Raw genomic sequence first — 16726 nt, 5'->3', positions numbered from 1 at the left:
GTATGAGATGCAATGACATACTTACATGAATGATAAGATATACACCTATGACTAATGCAACATACTTGTATGGAATGCATAAGCCTATCAAGTGCACATTACATGAAATGCAATGCTTGTGTTATACCAACATAGTGAAATTGACACTACCTTTAAATATGTAATGAAATAGAGTGTACACACTACCTATTAAGATACCTATAAAAAACATGTATCATTTATCAATATGTGCATAACATGAGATGCATGTACTATCCATTGATATAGATAGCATGGAATGCTCACATTATCCTATTATGATGTGCATATGATGGGATACATTAAAAATCAAATGAAAATGCAAAAAATGAAACATCATTTAAAAAAAAAAAGAAAAAAAATCTTTTTTTCTAAAAAGAAAAACATTTTTTTTTCATATGGAATAACTATGACTCAAAAAAATTAATTTTTATTTAGCCAATAAATAAAGAATTTAAAAAAATTTTCATTTTTTGCTTGTTGGATAATGCTAAAAATAATTCAAAAATATTTAATGAAAATACAAAATTTGGATAACTACCAAATGAATGAAATACATGTCAAAAGGGAAAAAAAAAACTTCAAGAAAATGTGATTTGTTCATCTAAAGGTTCCCAAATTGTTCCTCACTAGCATCCATACTGGACTAGTAAGGTATCTCAATCTTCACCCATTACAGGCTACGAACATAAATGGTTCAATTTGAATGAAAGTGTTTCACTAGTAAATGCGGAGGTTATCACCTCACAAGAGTGTAACTACTTCACTTTCTCCTAAAAGGGACGGAGTTCGAGCATAGAGCTCATGCATGTCAATGCATATGCAAAGTGTGTGCAGAGTAAAGTATTAATCAAAATAACATAAATAAATCATAAACGCAAAATCAAAATAAAGTAATAAATAACATATAATTTATTTTATTTATTAACTTGTATGTATATATATTTTGAAAAATTAAAATTAAAGGAATTAAATTAAATCTCAAATAAAATCAATTAAATCCAACGACCATTAATAGCGCATAATTAAAATTTGGCCTGACTCTTAAACAGTCCCCAGTGGAGTCGTCAAGCTGTCGTAGCGATTTTAAAATCGTCGGACGTAAGAAATTTTAAAATCACGAAAATAAAAAGGGAGTCGTCACCAATCTGTTTTAGGGTGTGATTGGTCACTCAAAAGTTTATCTTTTTAATAAAACTCTAAAAGTGGGTTTAAAGTTTATCAAAAAGATAAATTTCAGTCTACGAAAATCAAGTTGGGTTCGGAAGTCGGTTACATGTGAAGAATGATTAGCACCCCTACAACGCCCATAAATTGGTATCATTTAATCATGCGTTATTTTCAGTGTTGGATAAAATGGTTTTAACTTGAAATTTAATACTAATTCCCTTCGTTTTAAAAAAATATATTTTTTTGCTAAAATTTTTTATTTAGAAATATTGAGAAAATCTTTAAGTTAAAGAATTATCTTAAAATTCTCCAACATCTAGGCAGAATTTAAGATAACTCTTTTCACTTGAGATTTAATATAATATCCCTTAAAATAAAATAACACTCTTTGCAGAAGATAATTGTTGGTGACTCTCCAACATCTAGGTAGATTACTAAGAATCATTTCTTTCGGAATGTTATTTTTATTTTATAATATCATAAATTTTTTAAAAATGTATTATTCCTTTTTATTATAAAATATTTTATCACAAGTAGTAAATAAATAAGAAAAATTAAAGACAGAAGAATACAAATGATTGCCAATGATAACATGATAACGTATGTATGTCAATGAATATTATGCAACACAAACAAATGGATTCTTAAGTATAATGAGATCACATTGACTCTTCCACATCTAGGCAGAGCTTAGGTTCAACTATTTATATTTAAAATCTCATTTTATTATTATACTTTTATTATTAATCAGTTATTAACCCAATTGTTAAAGTGAATTAAGGACTCATGAGAAAATTTTAATGGAATAAAATTTCTTTAAATACCCCATCATCTAGCAGCATTCGAGAATAAATTACTCCACTTAAGATTTTCGCACATATCCTTAAAGTTTCGAAAATGTTTAGGGTATAGGTTTAGGTCGAGGTTTTAAAGATTTTGTGACTTTCGGATGATGATTCGGGAATGCGTACCAAATTTGGGGTTTTTAGAATTTTAGACTTTTAGGTTTTGGATTTTAAAGTTTGGGATTTTGGATTTTAGGGGTTTTAGAAATTTAGATTTTTAGGTTTGGGATTTTTTATTTTAGGGTTTCAATTTTGGGGTTTGAGGTTTGAAGTTTTTGTTTTAGGGTTTGGATGTTTTAAGGATTTGATTTTAGGGTTTGGAGGGTTTAAAGTTTCGTTTTTAGGGTTCAGAGGGTTTAGGGTTTCATTTTTAGGGTTCAGAGGGTTTAGGGTTTAATTTTAGGGTTTGAAAGTTTGTGGTTTAATTTTAGGGTTTGAAGGTTTGGAGCTTAATTTTGGAGTTTTGATTTTTGGGTTTTGAAATTTAGGGTTTGGATTTTAGGGTTTAAAGAAAACGCGAACATCTCTAAAATTCATCAACATCTAGGCAGATTTTCAGAACAAGTTCGATTTTCATAATTTTTAAACATTAATTAAATTTTTTTCATTTATTTCATTTTTTATGAAAATTTATTATTATTATTATTATTATCCTTTTTATACCTTTTTCTATTAATAATTTTTTTATAATAATTCTTCAACATCTAGGCAAAATTATTTTTAAAAGTGCTTTTTTATTCCCTCCAATATCTAGACAAAAAAATAAAAATAAAATAAAATATATTATTAAATTTTGATTATTTTTTAGATTATTATTATTATTATTTTAAGCATTTTTAGTATTTTTTTTAGTTATTATTTTATTTTATTTTCATTTTATTATTATTAAAAACAATCAAATATTTATTCTAACAAATTTAAAAATTTATCATGCATAAATATGAAAAAAAATACTCAAAATGACAAAAATATTAATATAAAAAATTCAAAAATTCAAAAAAATTTTTTTACCTGAATCGGATCGGTCAAAGGTTCAGTCAAAGGTCGGTCTGGTCGACTCAGCTATTCAACGATTCAAATCGATCTGAACCAATTCACCGGCGGTTCGATATCAATTCAATTGGATCGATTTTGAGCTGAGATAGAAGCAGGTCGAGTTACGCGAATCCTAGGTCGGATCCAGGTTGACACGCGGATCTCCTTAGTTCAAAACGACATCGTTTTTGGTTTGGTTCTTCTATACAAAAGCAAAAAAAAAAATTTCAGCTCACTTTATCTTCTGCTCCAAAAAAAAAAGTTCTTCAGAGCTCTAGAGAGAGCTCCCAAGGGCTTTTCTAGTGTTTGGTCACCAGCGTCCAAGCCACCGTGCCGACCACAGCGCCTACCGCCATTGATAGGCTATCGTCGGTGGTCGAAAAACATAAAAATCTCCCAAAACATTTATCTCAACGTGATCTTTTCAGATTTGGTGTCCGTTTTACCAAAATAGCCCTGATTGATGTAGATCGGGGCTTGAAGCTTTCGGTCTCCTCTTTTTTAAAAAAAAAACAAAATTGACGATTTTTTTTTTTTTTACAAATGGCTTGACGTTGGGTTCCTCCCTACGGGGAGGACTGTGTTTTATTTTTTGTTGTGGATTTGTTTGCGGTCTTTTGGTAGGTGAGTGGGAATGTGGGAAAGCTTGTGGGTTTCTGGGTATTTGAGTTTTGGTGCTTCCTTGTATGAGAGTTTGAGAGAGCTGAAAAGCGAAAGGTTGGGTGTTTTATAGGGCTAAGAATGGTGATGGCAGGTAGAGCATGTGCCTGTCAAGGTATGGGTGGTGATTCTGGGCAGTTAGGGCCAGTGAGGTGCAGGGATTCTAACGGGACTGAGGATGGTGATGGCAGTATGATGGGTGGTCAGTGGTGCTGTGCAAGGCACCATTGAATCCCGATTTTTTTTCTTCTTTTTATTTTCTCTTTTTGTTTTTTTTTTTTGTTGTTTTTTGTTTTTTTTAATTATTATATTTTTATAATAATATCAAAATTATTAATAAACAAAACTTGAAGATAAAAATTAATCAAGTAGATTTAGATAAAATTTAGTGTCTATAATTTGATGTAAATTACTGCATTGCTTGTTTCTCGACTGATACACTCAAACCAGTTGGATAAAAAAAAAAAAAGAAAAGAAAATATTGAGCGGATTAAGAAGTTCAATGATTGCCTAGGAAATGGTTAATTGTAAAGCATAAAACTTGGATGATTGCTGCTATTCCGGGGGTGGATAGCCGTTGTAAGAACAAAAAGGAAATTCCTAAAATCTTGTGTAGTTTGGGCAAAAATCATGCATGTCTGATTTTGTTGTTTTCAAAGGTTTTAGGTTTGGATGAATAGTGGATTAACTGTGGTGAAATTAAAAGTAATAAAAAAATTTATTATAGTTATGATTGAAAACAAAAATTATCGTAATTGTTATTGAAAAAAAATTAATAAAAAATTTATATTGTTTTGATTTTATTAAAATTAATATTTAAATTTAATTAAAGATGTAATAAATTTAATTGCATCATATTAAAAATACAATGAAATCCAAACAAGGACTTAACCAATGGGGCATGATTAAAGTTGCTAGTTTTCACCTTACAACGATGATGGTTTGGCGAATGCTAAATGAACAAGATATGCTAGAAAAAAAAAATCAAAGCTAAAGGGTATAAAATGTTCGTGAATTATAATTAAAATTTTATTTAAATTTTTATTTTTATTACAATTAATCAATTTTTTAATATTTATTTATATTTAATTAAATTCTTATTTAAATAAAAAAATTAACATCGTTAATTTTTTACTAATTAATAAAATTTTATATGACATTAATAAAATAAATAAAAATTTATTACATTGCTCAATTAATATATATAAATTAAACAAAATAATATTTTTTTCTTTTTTTCCTCTATTTCTTCTTTTATTTTCTCTTTAAAACTCCTTTAAAAGTTTAATTAATTGTAATTTGAATATTATTTGATTTAATTTTTTCATGTAATTAGAATTCGTGCAATTAAATGTTTAAGTAAGTCAAAATAAAAAAAATTAAGAACTTAATTAATTGTAATAAAATATTAAAATATTAAATTATAATTGAATTATAATTAAAAAAATATTAATGATTTTTTAATAAAAAAATAAAATAGAGTGTCAATTTGGTAAATAAAAGGAGATCAAGACCTAACCTTGTAGCAGTATTGCCATCTCATATTATATAAATAATATTTGATAAATTAATGAATCGGAAGAGGAAGCCGAGGCAGGAGGTCTAGAGGAGGATGAGCATCTAGTGCTTTTCACTACGCCAAAAAAAAAAAGATTGTGTCGGTATGACCCCCATTTGACACTTTTTTTTTTTTGGGGGGGAATAATCAAAATCAACACTAAAGAAATAAGCATCACAACAATAACCATCCCCGCCGTAACTGTCACCAAAATGAGAAAGGAAGCGGCGCTCTCCTCCGCCCCTTCCGCCGCCACCACCGTCTGGAAGCTATTTGTTTGCTTTGAAACAAAACCATTAGTTGCCACATTGCTGGCCCTCACTTTAGTTATGCTTCTTTGGAACCTTCCTCCCTACTACCAAAACCTCCTATCCACCACCCGTCCCTGCTCTGCTCCACCTCTTACCTCCGTCGCCGCCGCCGCCGCCGCCGCTACCACCAGTTTACTCTCCACCAATGCCTCACTCCCTTATACGGCCACTCCAGTTGCTGAAAAGAAATACTACTCGGCTCCTAAAGCTAAACCCAGCGACACAAATAAGCGGGTGTTCGAGGCTTACGGGAACGCGGCTGCTTTGTTTGTACAGATGGGTGCTTACAGGGGAGGTCCTACAACGTTCGCGGTGGTGGGATTGGCTTCGAAGCCCATTCACGTGTTTGGTAAGCCGTGGTACAAATGCGAGTGGATCTCAAATAATGGGTCTTCTTTCAAGGCCAAGGCCTACAAAATGCTTCCCGATTGGGGGTATGGGCGTGTCTACACCGTGGTGGTGGTGAATTGCACCTTCCCTTTCAACCCAAACCAAGACAATGTTGGCGGAAAGCTGATGATCAACGCCTACTACGGGGAGTCCCAAAGGAAGTACGAGAAATTCATGGCTTTGGAGGAGGCCCCTGGATCCTATGATGAATCCAAGTACCAACCACCTTTTCAGTACGAGTATTTGTACTGTGGGTCGTCTCTGTATGGGAACCTCAGCGCTGACAGGATCAGAGAATGGATGGCTTACCACGCCTGGTTCTTTGGGCCAAGCTCGCATTTCGTGTTTCATGATGCTGGTGGGGTCACGCCTGAGGTCAGGGCAGCGCTCGAACCTTGGATGCGAGCTGGGAGAGCTACGGTGCAGGACATCCGAGGCCAGGTAGAATTCGATGGGTATTATTATAACCAGTTTTTGGTGGTCAATGATTGTCTGCACCGCCATCGACACGCTGCCAATTGGACTTTCTACTTCGATGTGGACGAGTATATCTATTTGCCTGATGGGAATACACTGGAATCGGTGCTGAATGAGTTCTCCGATTATACACAGTTTACTATTGAGCAGAATCCAATGTCTAGTGTGCTCTGCTTGAATGATTCCTCTCAACAATATTCCAGGTAATTTCATCAGTCACCATCTCAATTAGAATTTTTTTCTTATGTTCATCTGTTCAATTGCAATAGTTTTGTTATTATGTTCTTAAGAATGGAAAAAAATGAGAGATTAAAGCATAGGTCTTCCTAGTTTTAGTTATGCTTAATCAGTAGTTCAGGACCAAGTAAAGAAATGAAACTCATTTGCACATTTGGTTCAACTGCAACCCGTGCAGATTATAGAATTTTATGTTATTCATTCATACGATTTGGCAGGCAATGGGGATTTGAGAAGCTGCTCTTCAGGGAATCAAGAACCGGAATTCGGCGTGACAGGAAATATGCAATTCAGGCAAAGAATGCCTATGCTACAGGGGTGCACATGTCGGAGAATGTGATTGGGAAGACATTACACAAGACAGAAACGAAGATTCGTTACTATCACTATCACAACACGATTACCGTACACGAAGAGCTGTGCCGGGAATACCTCCCCCTTTCTGCCAAGAACAATGTCACTTGGTTCAATAAGCTACCCTATGTCTATGATGACAACATGAAGAAGCTAACCAACACCATTAAAGAATTCGAGCGCAAAACCATTGGAACCCTACATAGTAACTGATGATCTTATGACCCTCACTGTGCCTGCAGCTACCACATGATCATTCACTTGTGTCCAGCACCGCAGTTTAATGCGTAATGGTTGAGCATTCATCAAGGTGTAGGTGCTTATTTGTCGTCATTCCTAATTTGAGTTGCTCAAGCTTTACTCCTCTTTCCTGCTGGAGATCTGATGACCCCACGCATTGTTACCAGCGGTGAGAAACTCATGGAAAAAGCTGGAAGGAGGGTCTATTGTTTCTTGATTTGTCTGTAAAGGTGAGTGTTTTACTTGTACTATTCCCACAGTCCCCCACCCCTTGATAATAATTTATTTTGATTCTATCTCTCTATTGGAATACTTGTAAAATTGTTTCTTTACATTTTAATGTTATTGCTTTATAGATACATACCAGTAATATAATATAAAAATCCAACTATGGCCTGGTTGTCAAATTATAAATATTAATGGTTCTTTTTTTGTTTCTTTTCCAAGTAAAAGTTGCAGCAACTAATCCCAAAGGAGTGTTAATCAAGATAACCTTATTGTGATAAATTGATAGCAAATCATCCTAAGTTTCCGCTGATATATTTCTAACTGAGTTGTAATCTCCCGGATTGAAATTTTGGTTTCTCACATATGGGGAAAGAGTTCTAATCTTACTAGAAAACGAAGTTACCTATGGGGAAGGGCAATTGGGCAGGCCGAAACTAGAGGTTAGAAGAAAGAAGTTATAGATTTTTGTGTGTGAGAACTAAAATATTTTGAGCGACCAGTGGGCCCCAATACAGCGAAAGTCCATCTGTCAATTTTAACGGGTTTAATAGTGGCTGGCCCTACAAATGTTGTTCTAAGTTCCATTAATTGAAGAAGAAGAGAGCTTAGCATTTTTTTCATAGGAACATATTGTTATTATCATTTTGGGTTTCCCCATGCTGGATTTCAGAAGAATCAATAGACCTCCTGAAAAACCACGGGCATAAACCTGAATCAAATTGTAGTCTATGAATCATTCTATCCGCAACTTCCCCACTATACATGAACTCTATGGGCAACAATAAACTCTTCTGCATGCCTTAAAAAATCTCCGCACTACCTGCTCCACTACAATTCCAAAACAGAACTTACAAAGGAAAAGGTAGTAAAATAAAAACAACTAAAAAAGGTGTCAAGAACATGGTTGTCAAAGTAGCATCTTCTACCATTCTTGCATCTCCAGAGCGTAAACCAGATTCCTCGCGCCTTAGATCAACCTGGCTCCATGCAAGAAGGAGGATTTTTGCTAGGGCAGAACCATAGGACTTGTAACAATACCACTAGTATGTATGGCTCGATTGTGGCTACACTAAGACTAGAACGCTTGGGCTTGCATGTTCATCTTTAACCTTAATGATTTTGATACTTGGTAACTTGGGCTTGGAAATCGGAATGGACATTGGCCCAAAATTAATACAGAAGTCCATTGCTCAGTCATTTTATCCACATCATAGCCTTCTAGTTACCTACTGTTTTCCCACTATTCTTCCTTGTTTGACCTTCCTTTTGATCTGGATTCAATCCCATCTTGTGATTTGTCTCCCCATAATTACGTTGCATGGATGTCATATCAGCACCACTATCATCAGAAACATTCTGACCTAGCATCATCATTCAAGATTGCTTCCCTTAATTCGGCAAATCTATTCCCCTCTTTCCGCCACGAATCACTCTGATTTCTTGTCCTTTACTTTTCCATTGTTGCAATGTTGCAGCGGCTTTCGATTCTTCCTCTGTACAATCATTCATGGCCCGAATGACTGCTCCTCAATCTTCTGATCTGCCTGGCTTACCGCTTGATCAATGTTCGGGTCTGTATGTGCAACATCAGAAGGACAAGCATTTCGACTGTGGCCAAATTTTCCGCAATGGAAAGAGATAATATGAATGCCCTCAAATTTTGAAGCGAACCAAAAAAAAAAATCTTTTATGGCCTTCGAGCTTTGTCAATTGTCGTAGCAAAACAATGACGTAGTAAAATGTTTAAATTAGTATCTCAATTTTTTAAAAAAATTAATGTTATACTTAAACTAATAAATGGATAACAAATTTGATACTTAAATTATCATCGTTAATAAATCGTTAATAAAAAATAATGTTGAAAGCCATAACTTCCAACTCTGGAAAATGCCCCCACATCGGCAGATACCCATGTTACCCTTCTGGAGGGGTTGGGACCGTCCTTCAGGTTTCGAATTTATAGACTTATAGCTGCACTGTTGACAGACTGAAAGAAATAAGCTTCCCCACCACACCCACCCGGCCACCCCCTCTTCTTTGTCACATGTGGAGAGACACTAAGCCTAAAAAATGAAACCCATTTTGTTTTTTAATTTTCTAATGAAAAATGAAAAGAAATAGAAAGGGTAATCGAAATAAAATATGGTTAGTTTTTTATTTTTTGATTGCCCCACTGTCAGAGCAAAGCAGCCAAAAGTATTGTCTGATCGGTGTCAAAGGACCAAGGACCGTGCCTACTTGCCGACCTCTAACAGAAAAATTTTAAAGGTCTCTATCGCAATGCTTATTTCAGGGACCTACAACCCCAGAGGCATGCCAATGCCAGCAATTCAACTTTTGGTACCTTTCCTGGAATTTTCGCAGGGTCGCCTGCCCAATTGCTTTGTCTGCCTGGTGGGTTCACAACTGAAAACTGCATTAACGGTCATTCATTTGTCATTCGAGGAATATCTTCCTTGAAAAAAGATTAAAAACAAAGCTCATTGGCTCCTCCCCTCTCTCCCTTTTTGTTCCTTTTTTTTTTCCTTAGCTAAATGGAGTGAAAGAGAAAGATTCCAACGGCTGAATTGTACTAATATAGGAACAACCATTAAGATCCTAACAAAAGAAAGAACCCATTCCCCTTTTGTATCATCGTTAGTTGACAAGTAGCTCCGCCATAATCTCTAATGGAAAAAAACAACAAAAAAAGAATTTTCAGTAATGAAGTACACATTCATGGTCTTTCAAACCAAAGAGGTAGGCATTCCAAGCATAAGGAATATGTACCCTTAACCTTTGCAAGTAGAACCAAATGTCATGGTGTTTTGCCTCCCTCTTTTTTTTTTTCTTCTTTTCTTTGATATAGCATAGCCTGTTAACGAGACAAATATGATGGCTTCCCTTTTTGAAGAGGAAAAAATCCTTTTCTTTTCAAAAAAGAAGAAAAATCCACAATAAATAGATTGTTCTGCTCTTTAGGCCAAGATAAGATCTGTGGCCATAGACAAAAATCTATTATGCGTTATATGGATGGTGTCCTCGAGAATGATCCTAATAAAAGACCACCCATAAGACTAAAACCCAAAATCACTTGCTATTGAGACAAAGGAACTTACTAATTCACCTACTCTTCATATTAGGACAAACATAATTCTATTGATTGCCGCACAAATCGTGAATTCTCTCTCATTGCCCATGTGGGAATAGTAATTGTTCAGTTCCTACACTTTTGGTTCTTAAAACAAGTAAAGAATTGAGTGAAAAAGAAAACCCAACTCATGCAATGATCTTACAAGACAACTAGAGCTTTACCATAATTCCCTTAAGATATATAGAAAAGCTTAAAACCATGTCCGTATCAATAGTGTTGCAGTCGTTGGCTCAGTTTATGAATCCCATTCAAGCCATCTGAAAATGAATCAATGGCATAGATATTTAGTCCTCTTGTCCGACCAGGAGCCCCACCTCTAAGCGAGGACACATCCAGTACAATCCTGAATAAACCACCAATGCTTAGTCAAGAACCCAATTAACTAAATCATAACCTTGCGTTTGTAAATTGAATGAAAGAAAGGTAAAAAAAAGGGGAAAAAGAAAGATAAACTTACAAGTTCTTTGATGCATTTCCCAATTCTGGAGTCTCACGTTTAATGAGGATCTTATTATCGATTTTTGACACCAAATGGTTCAAAGGCAGATCAATCCCTTTGGATGCTGGATGACATTTTAAATAAATTTCTTTCCATTTGCATTAAAAAGAAATAGAGGAAGTAGTAATCACAAGATAAACTTCTTACATGGTTTATGATTAGTTGGTGTACTTCCATCTAGACCCAGGAGTTCCTATAACATATCAAACTCATGAGATCAGGACATGAAAAAGTACTAATCCTCAGGAAAGTGATTTCAAAAGAACTTAAGATGCATGTGATATGGTTCAAGGGAAAGAAAAGTCACCTTAAGATTCTCGTAACAATCATCAAGATTATCATTAACTAATATATGGTCAAAGATGCCTGAGGATTTCCCTTGCTCAATTTCTGCCTTGGCATTTCGTAGACGCTTTTTGATTTGCTCCTCTGTCTCAGTCCCCCTATTGACAACATTCTAATTATAACAGGACCTGGAAAATAGTATAATGACAACTATCAAATGGACAGTGCAGATTCACCTTGCACGGAGTCGCTCTTCAAGCTTCCTCATTGAAGGTGGACAGACAAAGATGAAAACAGCATCAAGAGAGCTGGCCCTCACAGACCTTGCTCCTTGAACATCAATGTCAAGAATGCACCTCTACATTGAAATCAAGAACAAAAAAAAAAAAAAAAGAACAACTCAATTTGCAGAGAGATGATTTTGATGTAAAGAATGCTACATTGACAAGGACCATCGATATGCTTTCTAAAGTAAAAAACCTAAAATCCAACAATCGTTACTGAACCATCCATTCCAATATACATGACATTATTTTTAAAGGTCCTCAAGTTTTCTTAGTTATATGCAAGACATAATATATTATTTGCAACTCCCCCCACAGCAATATGCAGGAGATGATTAGTAATTCATTAATTGTAAAAAGGAGGAGCTAATGTGACCATAATTTCATGCGATCTGGTATGCTATTCATTATTCCCTTCCCCTTAAGAAAATAAGCCAACGTAGTGAACAGATTATCTAGTGATTTAAACCACTGGCTTTCCAAAAGTGGTTTTCCCATGTGCCCTCCTCCAAGATAATGAGTATCCCATGTGCAACTTTCAGAGCATCATTAGGACATTTAACCATTATCACTAGAAATGTAAAAATTAGGACCTTTTACCTTTCCAGAGTCTGCTACTGCCTCAACTGCTTCAATACTGGTTCCATAGAGATTCCCATGAACAGAAGCAAACTCAAGGAATTTCCCATCTTTTATATCTTTGTCCATTACACTACGCTCAGTAAAATGGTAATGAACTCCATTCTTCTCCATGCCCCTTGGTGCACGGGTTGTGTGGCTGACAGAGAATCCAAACATGGATGGGAATTCCTTCATGAGCATGTTTATTAATGTCCCCTTACCAACTCCAGAAGGACCGCTGATAACCACAGGCTTTTCAGCATCACCCCTCACACCCTTACTCCAGGCAACAACTTCAGTCCCCAAAACTTTTTTCTTATCCTTAACATACTTGGTGTCCACCTACCAATATTTTAACAGATCAAACACTTTTACGCATCAAAACATTCACAGTTTTTTATGCAACTCAGAAGCGCTAAGTTTTAGAATACGCAAATGTCACAAAGAAATGAGCAATTGTGACAGCAGAGTACGTGAAGTTTATCCTCAATAACCCTCAAAAGATCTCAAGTTTTCAAAATACAAACCTCAAGAAACCAAATGCAGTCATCTGGGGCGGAACCCCTAATAATAATCATTATCCGATCTTCATTCAAAAGAACAGCTGAATTGCCTTTACATGGCTTTGGTTTTGTTCCCAGCACTGTAGGAATCACCCTGAAAATATTACCAGAAACAATTACCTTATAAGTTATAACTCTAAACTAAAACCTGAAAGAAGAAACTGTGTAGATCATTCTAGCCACAAACCAGTTTCCTGTAGATTTGTCGAAAATTTGAACCCCAATAGATGATGCGGAATCATTGTTTGCCCCACCAATCACAAACTGCAAGAAAAATCCACACAAGTACTCAATCAAAAAGATGATTGAACATATTAACTAAAAGATAGCAAACAGTGACAAAAAGAAGCACTTTATGATGAAAACACATAATTAGGCCTTAAATTATCATACCGTTTTGTCACCAACGTCGGTAGAGGTCTCAAAGCCTTTGGATTTTAAACCAAATCCGTTTGAAAATCCATTTTGTGGACTGTCAACACAGAATGCTGGGGTTTCTCCCTGATGATCATAAACCAAAAACAAATCAAATCACAATAACCCTACTGTTTATATTCCATATTGCCAAACTAAAACTCAATTAGATTACTAATAAAAATCCCCCTCTATCTTTTTCTTCTTTCTTTTTTTTTTTAATAGATTAAAAAAAAGAAAACCAATTTTCATCCAAATGAAAATTAAAAACAAAATATTGATGATTAATGGCTCACCATGGAGAACCAAGGCCTCCAATACAAGATTCCCCCTGATCAATACACATGACGAGATGAGAGATCAAACAAAAAACTCATATGTCTTGGATCTATCAAGCAATGCAAACCAAATGCATTGAAAAGAAGATGTAATGGATTACATTGAATCAATATGTAATGAATGTAAAAAAGGAAAAAAGAATCAAATTTTGAGAGATATAACAACAAAATTAGACTAAAAAATCAAAACCCAGATTCCAATCTAACATTACAATGCAAAACCAAAAAAAAAAAAAGTATAAACAGACAGGAAAAAGCAACAAGAAAAAAGAGAAACAAGCTAAAAATCAAGTTTCAGTTGGTTTTTATGTCAAATTTCAAACAACTAATGTCTCAAAAACCACAGAAAAGGAAAACAAACAAAAAGAATAAACTTTAACCAAAAACCACCTTAAAAAATCCACGTTTTGATGCAAGAACAGAGAATAAATAAGAAAGAAACAGATTGGTTAAACACCAAGCTCATACCTTTGATCAGAGAAAAAAAAATTCGAAGTCTTTATATTGGTTAGGCAGATGATATTTGCAAAAGGGTCAATTATCATAAAAGAATCAAAAGAAAAAAAGGTTGTGCTTTAGGTTTGGGAGGTTTTTTAAAGCCTTAAGAACTTGGAGTCAGGGTGTCAAATCAAAACAGACTGAGGATTGAGAAAAAGAGAGGAAGGAGAAGGTGGGTTGCGGAAGTTGCAAGAAATCTTCACACCCATTCTTTCCTTTATATTTGTGAAGAGAGAGAGCAGTGGCATCCTTTTGGTCTCATTCAATTCACGAAAACCAGAAGACCCAGGTGGGGGCTGGCTGGCTCTAATTTTCTTGTGATGTGCTTGTGAAGCTTCCCTTTTTCTAAAATATAATTTTTTTTAATTGTACTATTTTTTTTGTTTTTATAATTTTGGACTTTTATGTCTTATTTTTTTTAATGAATTCTTTTCTTCAAATCCGAGGAAAATTTAGGGGGAAAAAAATAAATATATGTAGTACTTTACTATCTCTCCAAAGACAAAGAAGTTGGTCCTTTTTTAATTTTGTTAGGTAAATATATTATTAATTATTAATTTTATGATTCTATTTTTAAAATAATCACTAAATTAGTAAATTTTTTAATTTAATCACAAATAAATAATTTTTTTATCATTCGATAATTAATTTCTGTCATCCTACAAGTGTTATTGATATTATTAAATAACTCAAAAAGAGTTGAGATATTTTAAAAGTTAAAAAACTTTTTCTTTTTTTTTTTTTTATCTTGGATTCTATTTGATTTTTCTCTAATTTCTCAGTCTAAAATTCAAAAAGTTCATAAAAAATTTAAAGAAAAAAAAAACAATTTCTGATGGATGTGGCCACCACATTTATTTTTAATTTGAATGGAATAATCATATAGATTCTTATGTTCGAAGCTTAAGCAAACATCTTGAGAGCAAAGTCATTATTATCATCATAATGCTATTACAATAAAGTCTAGAACGGAAGTAGGAGAAAGAAAAAAATAAAAAAATTTAAAATTATAATACTTGATTTAATTTTTATTTTTTATTCAATTAAGTTTGAATATTAAATATATATTATATTTGAATTAAATTTTAGATTGCAAAGTAAAAAATAAAAAAATTAAATCGAATTATATATTTTTTAATTTTTATATATTTTTTAAATTTTTATAAAATAAAATAATAATTTTAAATCAAAATTTATATAAATATATTAAAATTTTATGTTAAAATAATATATAAAAATTAAAAAATATATAATTCGATAAACCGAATCAAATTAAACTGATAAAATTCGGTTCACATCGAATGAAAATTTAATGTAGATTTAGATTGAATTTTTAATTTTTATTATATTATGCAATATTTAAAAAAATTAAATTAAATTCGATCCGAACAGAATCATTATTATTCTCACTTAAGAAATTCATTTTGACACAATAATTAATACATTTATTTTGATTTAGAATTTGATATTCACTGAATTTTTTAAAAAATTTAATCATAAAATATAACTATAACACGATAAGAATTTTTTTTTAATATAAAAAAAAAAACCTTATTCAAAAGAGTTTACATTTAAATTTCCTTTATCAAATATAAAAAAAAAAAATCAAGAATGTAAAAGAATAATCTTTTCTAAAGTTAAAATCTTAAAGTTCTAAATTTAAATAGTCCAATTACAATGTTGTGGACATAATTGCTCATCGTATTGCAAGCATAACTTTTAAAAAGGTTCCAAAATCTTACCCATTTTCTTAATTAGCATCTTTTTGCTTCCAAATAAATATCTTTTGACAAGAAATATTCAAGCCAATGAATTGAGAGCATGCAGGGTAAAGTGCAAGACACAATATCTTTAGACATATATCATTTGCAGTGTTAGGTTATCACTACGATTGTTTCTTTGAATTGTTTACCAATCAAATCCCTTGTTTGCAACAATTGAGCTAAATCCGACAAGTTGGATTAAATCAAATTTCGGATAAAATTTTTCAAATATCAATCAAATTTGATTAGATGTGATTGATCCAAAATCAATTAAAATTTTGAAAAAAAAAAAATCTTTAAAATTATTATCTATGATAGGTATCTTATTGGCCAACTTGCCACTAATTAAAGTCACACCAAGTTGTGGAAATATTGACTTCAAAGCAAGTGGGAAAATTGTACAAATTAAGTGGTTTTCAACCTTGCGAAATTTTCTTGTCTTTTATTATTAAATTTGTATTTAAAATTAATTTTAAGATATTAATAAAAAATATATTTAAAATTTTATTAGTAAATTTAAATTAAACATATCCAAATAAGTTTAAATAAGTATGATTCCCAACAAAATTTTAAATGTGTTAAATTTAGCTTGACTTGACTCATGGGTACCTTGAATTGTCAATTTCTTTATTAATTAGAAATTACCTCTCATCTCTTCCGACAAAGACAAAAAAACAGACAGAATTGTTCAAAGAAAAGTTAGTTTGAATATACACAGTAACAAATGAATTGTTACTCAAAATATAATAATTTTAAATACAATAAAATTTATAATATAAAAATAATATAATTTAAATTTTAAATA

At 32.8% G+C, this 16726-nt stretch overlaps 2 protein-coding genes across 3 annotated transcripts; one reads left to right on the top strand and one right to left on the bottom strand.

Annotated features, from left to right (window-relative positions):
- The first annotated feature begins 5305 nt into the window (after positions 1 to 5305).
- On the top strand, positions 5306 to 7684 carry LOC111311525 (galactan beta-1,4-galactosyltransferase GALS1-like). Its single transcript, XM_022910965.2, has 2 exons — positions 5306 to 6667; positions 6920 to 7684. The coding sequence occupies exons 1-2, from the start codon at positions 5499 to 5501 to the stop codon at positions 7266 to 7268; spliced, it is 1518 nt and encodes a 505-aa protein (XP_022766700.2). The 5' UTR covers positions 5306 to 5498; the 3' UTR covers positions 7269 to 7684.
- Positions 7685 to 10665: 2981 nt separating this feature from the next.
- Positions 10666 to 14507, bottom strand: AGK2 (guanylate kinase). Of its 2 annotated transcripts, XM_022910966.2 has the most exons (11): positions 14129 to 14507; positions 13619 to 13653; positions 13302 to 13409; positions 13096 to 13172; positions 12873 to 13002; positions 12325 to 12687; positions 11677 to 11798; positions 11463 to 11598; positions 11303 to 11348; positions 11114 to 11219; positions 10666 to 10999 (listed from the first exon to the last, which is right to left on the bottom strand). In XM_022910966.2, exons 2-11 carry the CDS (start codon positions 13619 to 13621, stop codon positions 10864 to 10866), a joined length of 1227 nt encoding a protein of 408 aa, XP_022766701.1. In that variant the 5' UTR covers positions 13622 to 13653; positions 14129 to 14507; the 3' UTR covers positions 10666 to 10863. The 2 variants fall into 2 exon arrangements, with proteins under 2 accessions (XP_022766701.1, XP_089613106.1); XM_089756980.1 differs by lacking the exon at positions 12325 to 12687 and having other exon boundaries at positions 14129 to 14470.
- Positions 14508 to 16726: the final 2219 nt, after the last annotated feature.

This window comes from Durio zibethinus, chromosome 1 (assembly GCF_047325235.1).
Source record: "Durio zibethinus cultivar Kanyao isolate XHJ-2024 chromosome 1, ASM4732523v1, whole genome shotgun sequence".
Lineage (NCBI taxonomy): Eukaryota > Viridiplantae > Streptophyta > Magnoliopsida > Malvales > Malvaceae > Durio > Durio zibethinus.
Note: the sequence above shows the minus strand (reverse complement) of the source record. Positions and strands in the feature narration are given on the sequence as shown.

Excerpts from the sequence above, each read along its gene's own strand:
- LOC111311525 (XM_022910965.2), top strand. The coding sequence starts at position 5,499 with ATGAGAAAGGAAGCGGCGCTCTCCTCCGCCCCTTCCGCCGCCACCACC. Across the intron at positions 6,668-6,919 it reads TCCTCTCAACAATATTCCAG|GCAATGGGGATTTGAGAAGC; the intron begins GTAATTTCATCA and ends ACGATTTGGCAG.
- AGK2 (XM_022910966.2), bottom strand. Across the intron at positions 11,799-12,324 it reads CAGTAGCAGACTCTGGAAAG|AGGTGCATTCTTGACATTGA; the intron begins GTAAAAGGTCCT and ends ATTTCAATGTAG. Across the intron at positions 11,599-11,676 it reads GAAGAGCGACTCCGTGCAAG|GGGGACTGAGACAGAGGAGC; the intron begins GTGAATCTGCAC and ends TGTTGTCAATAG.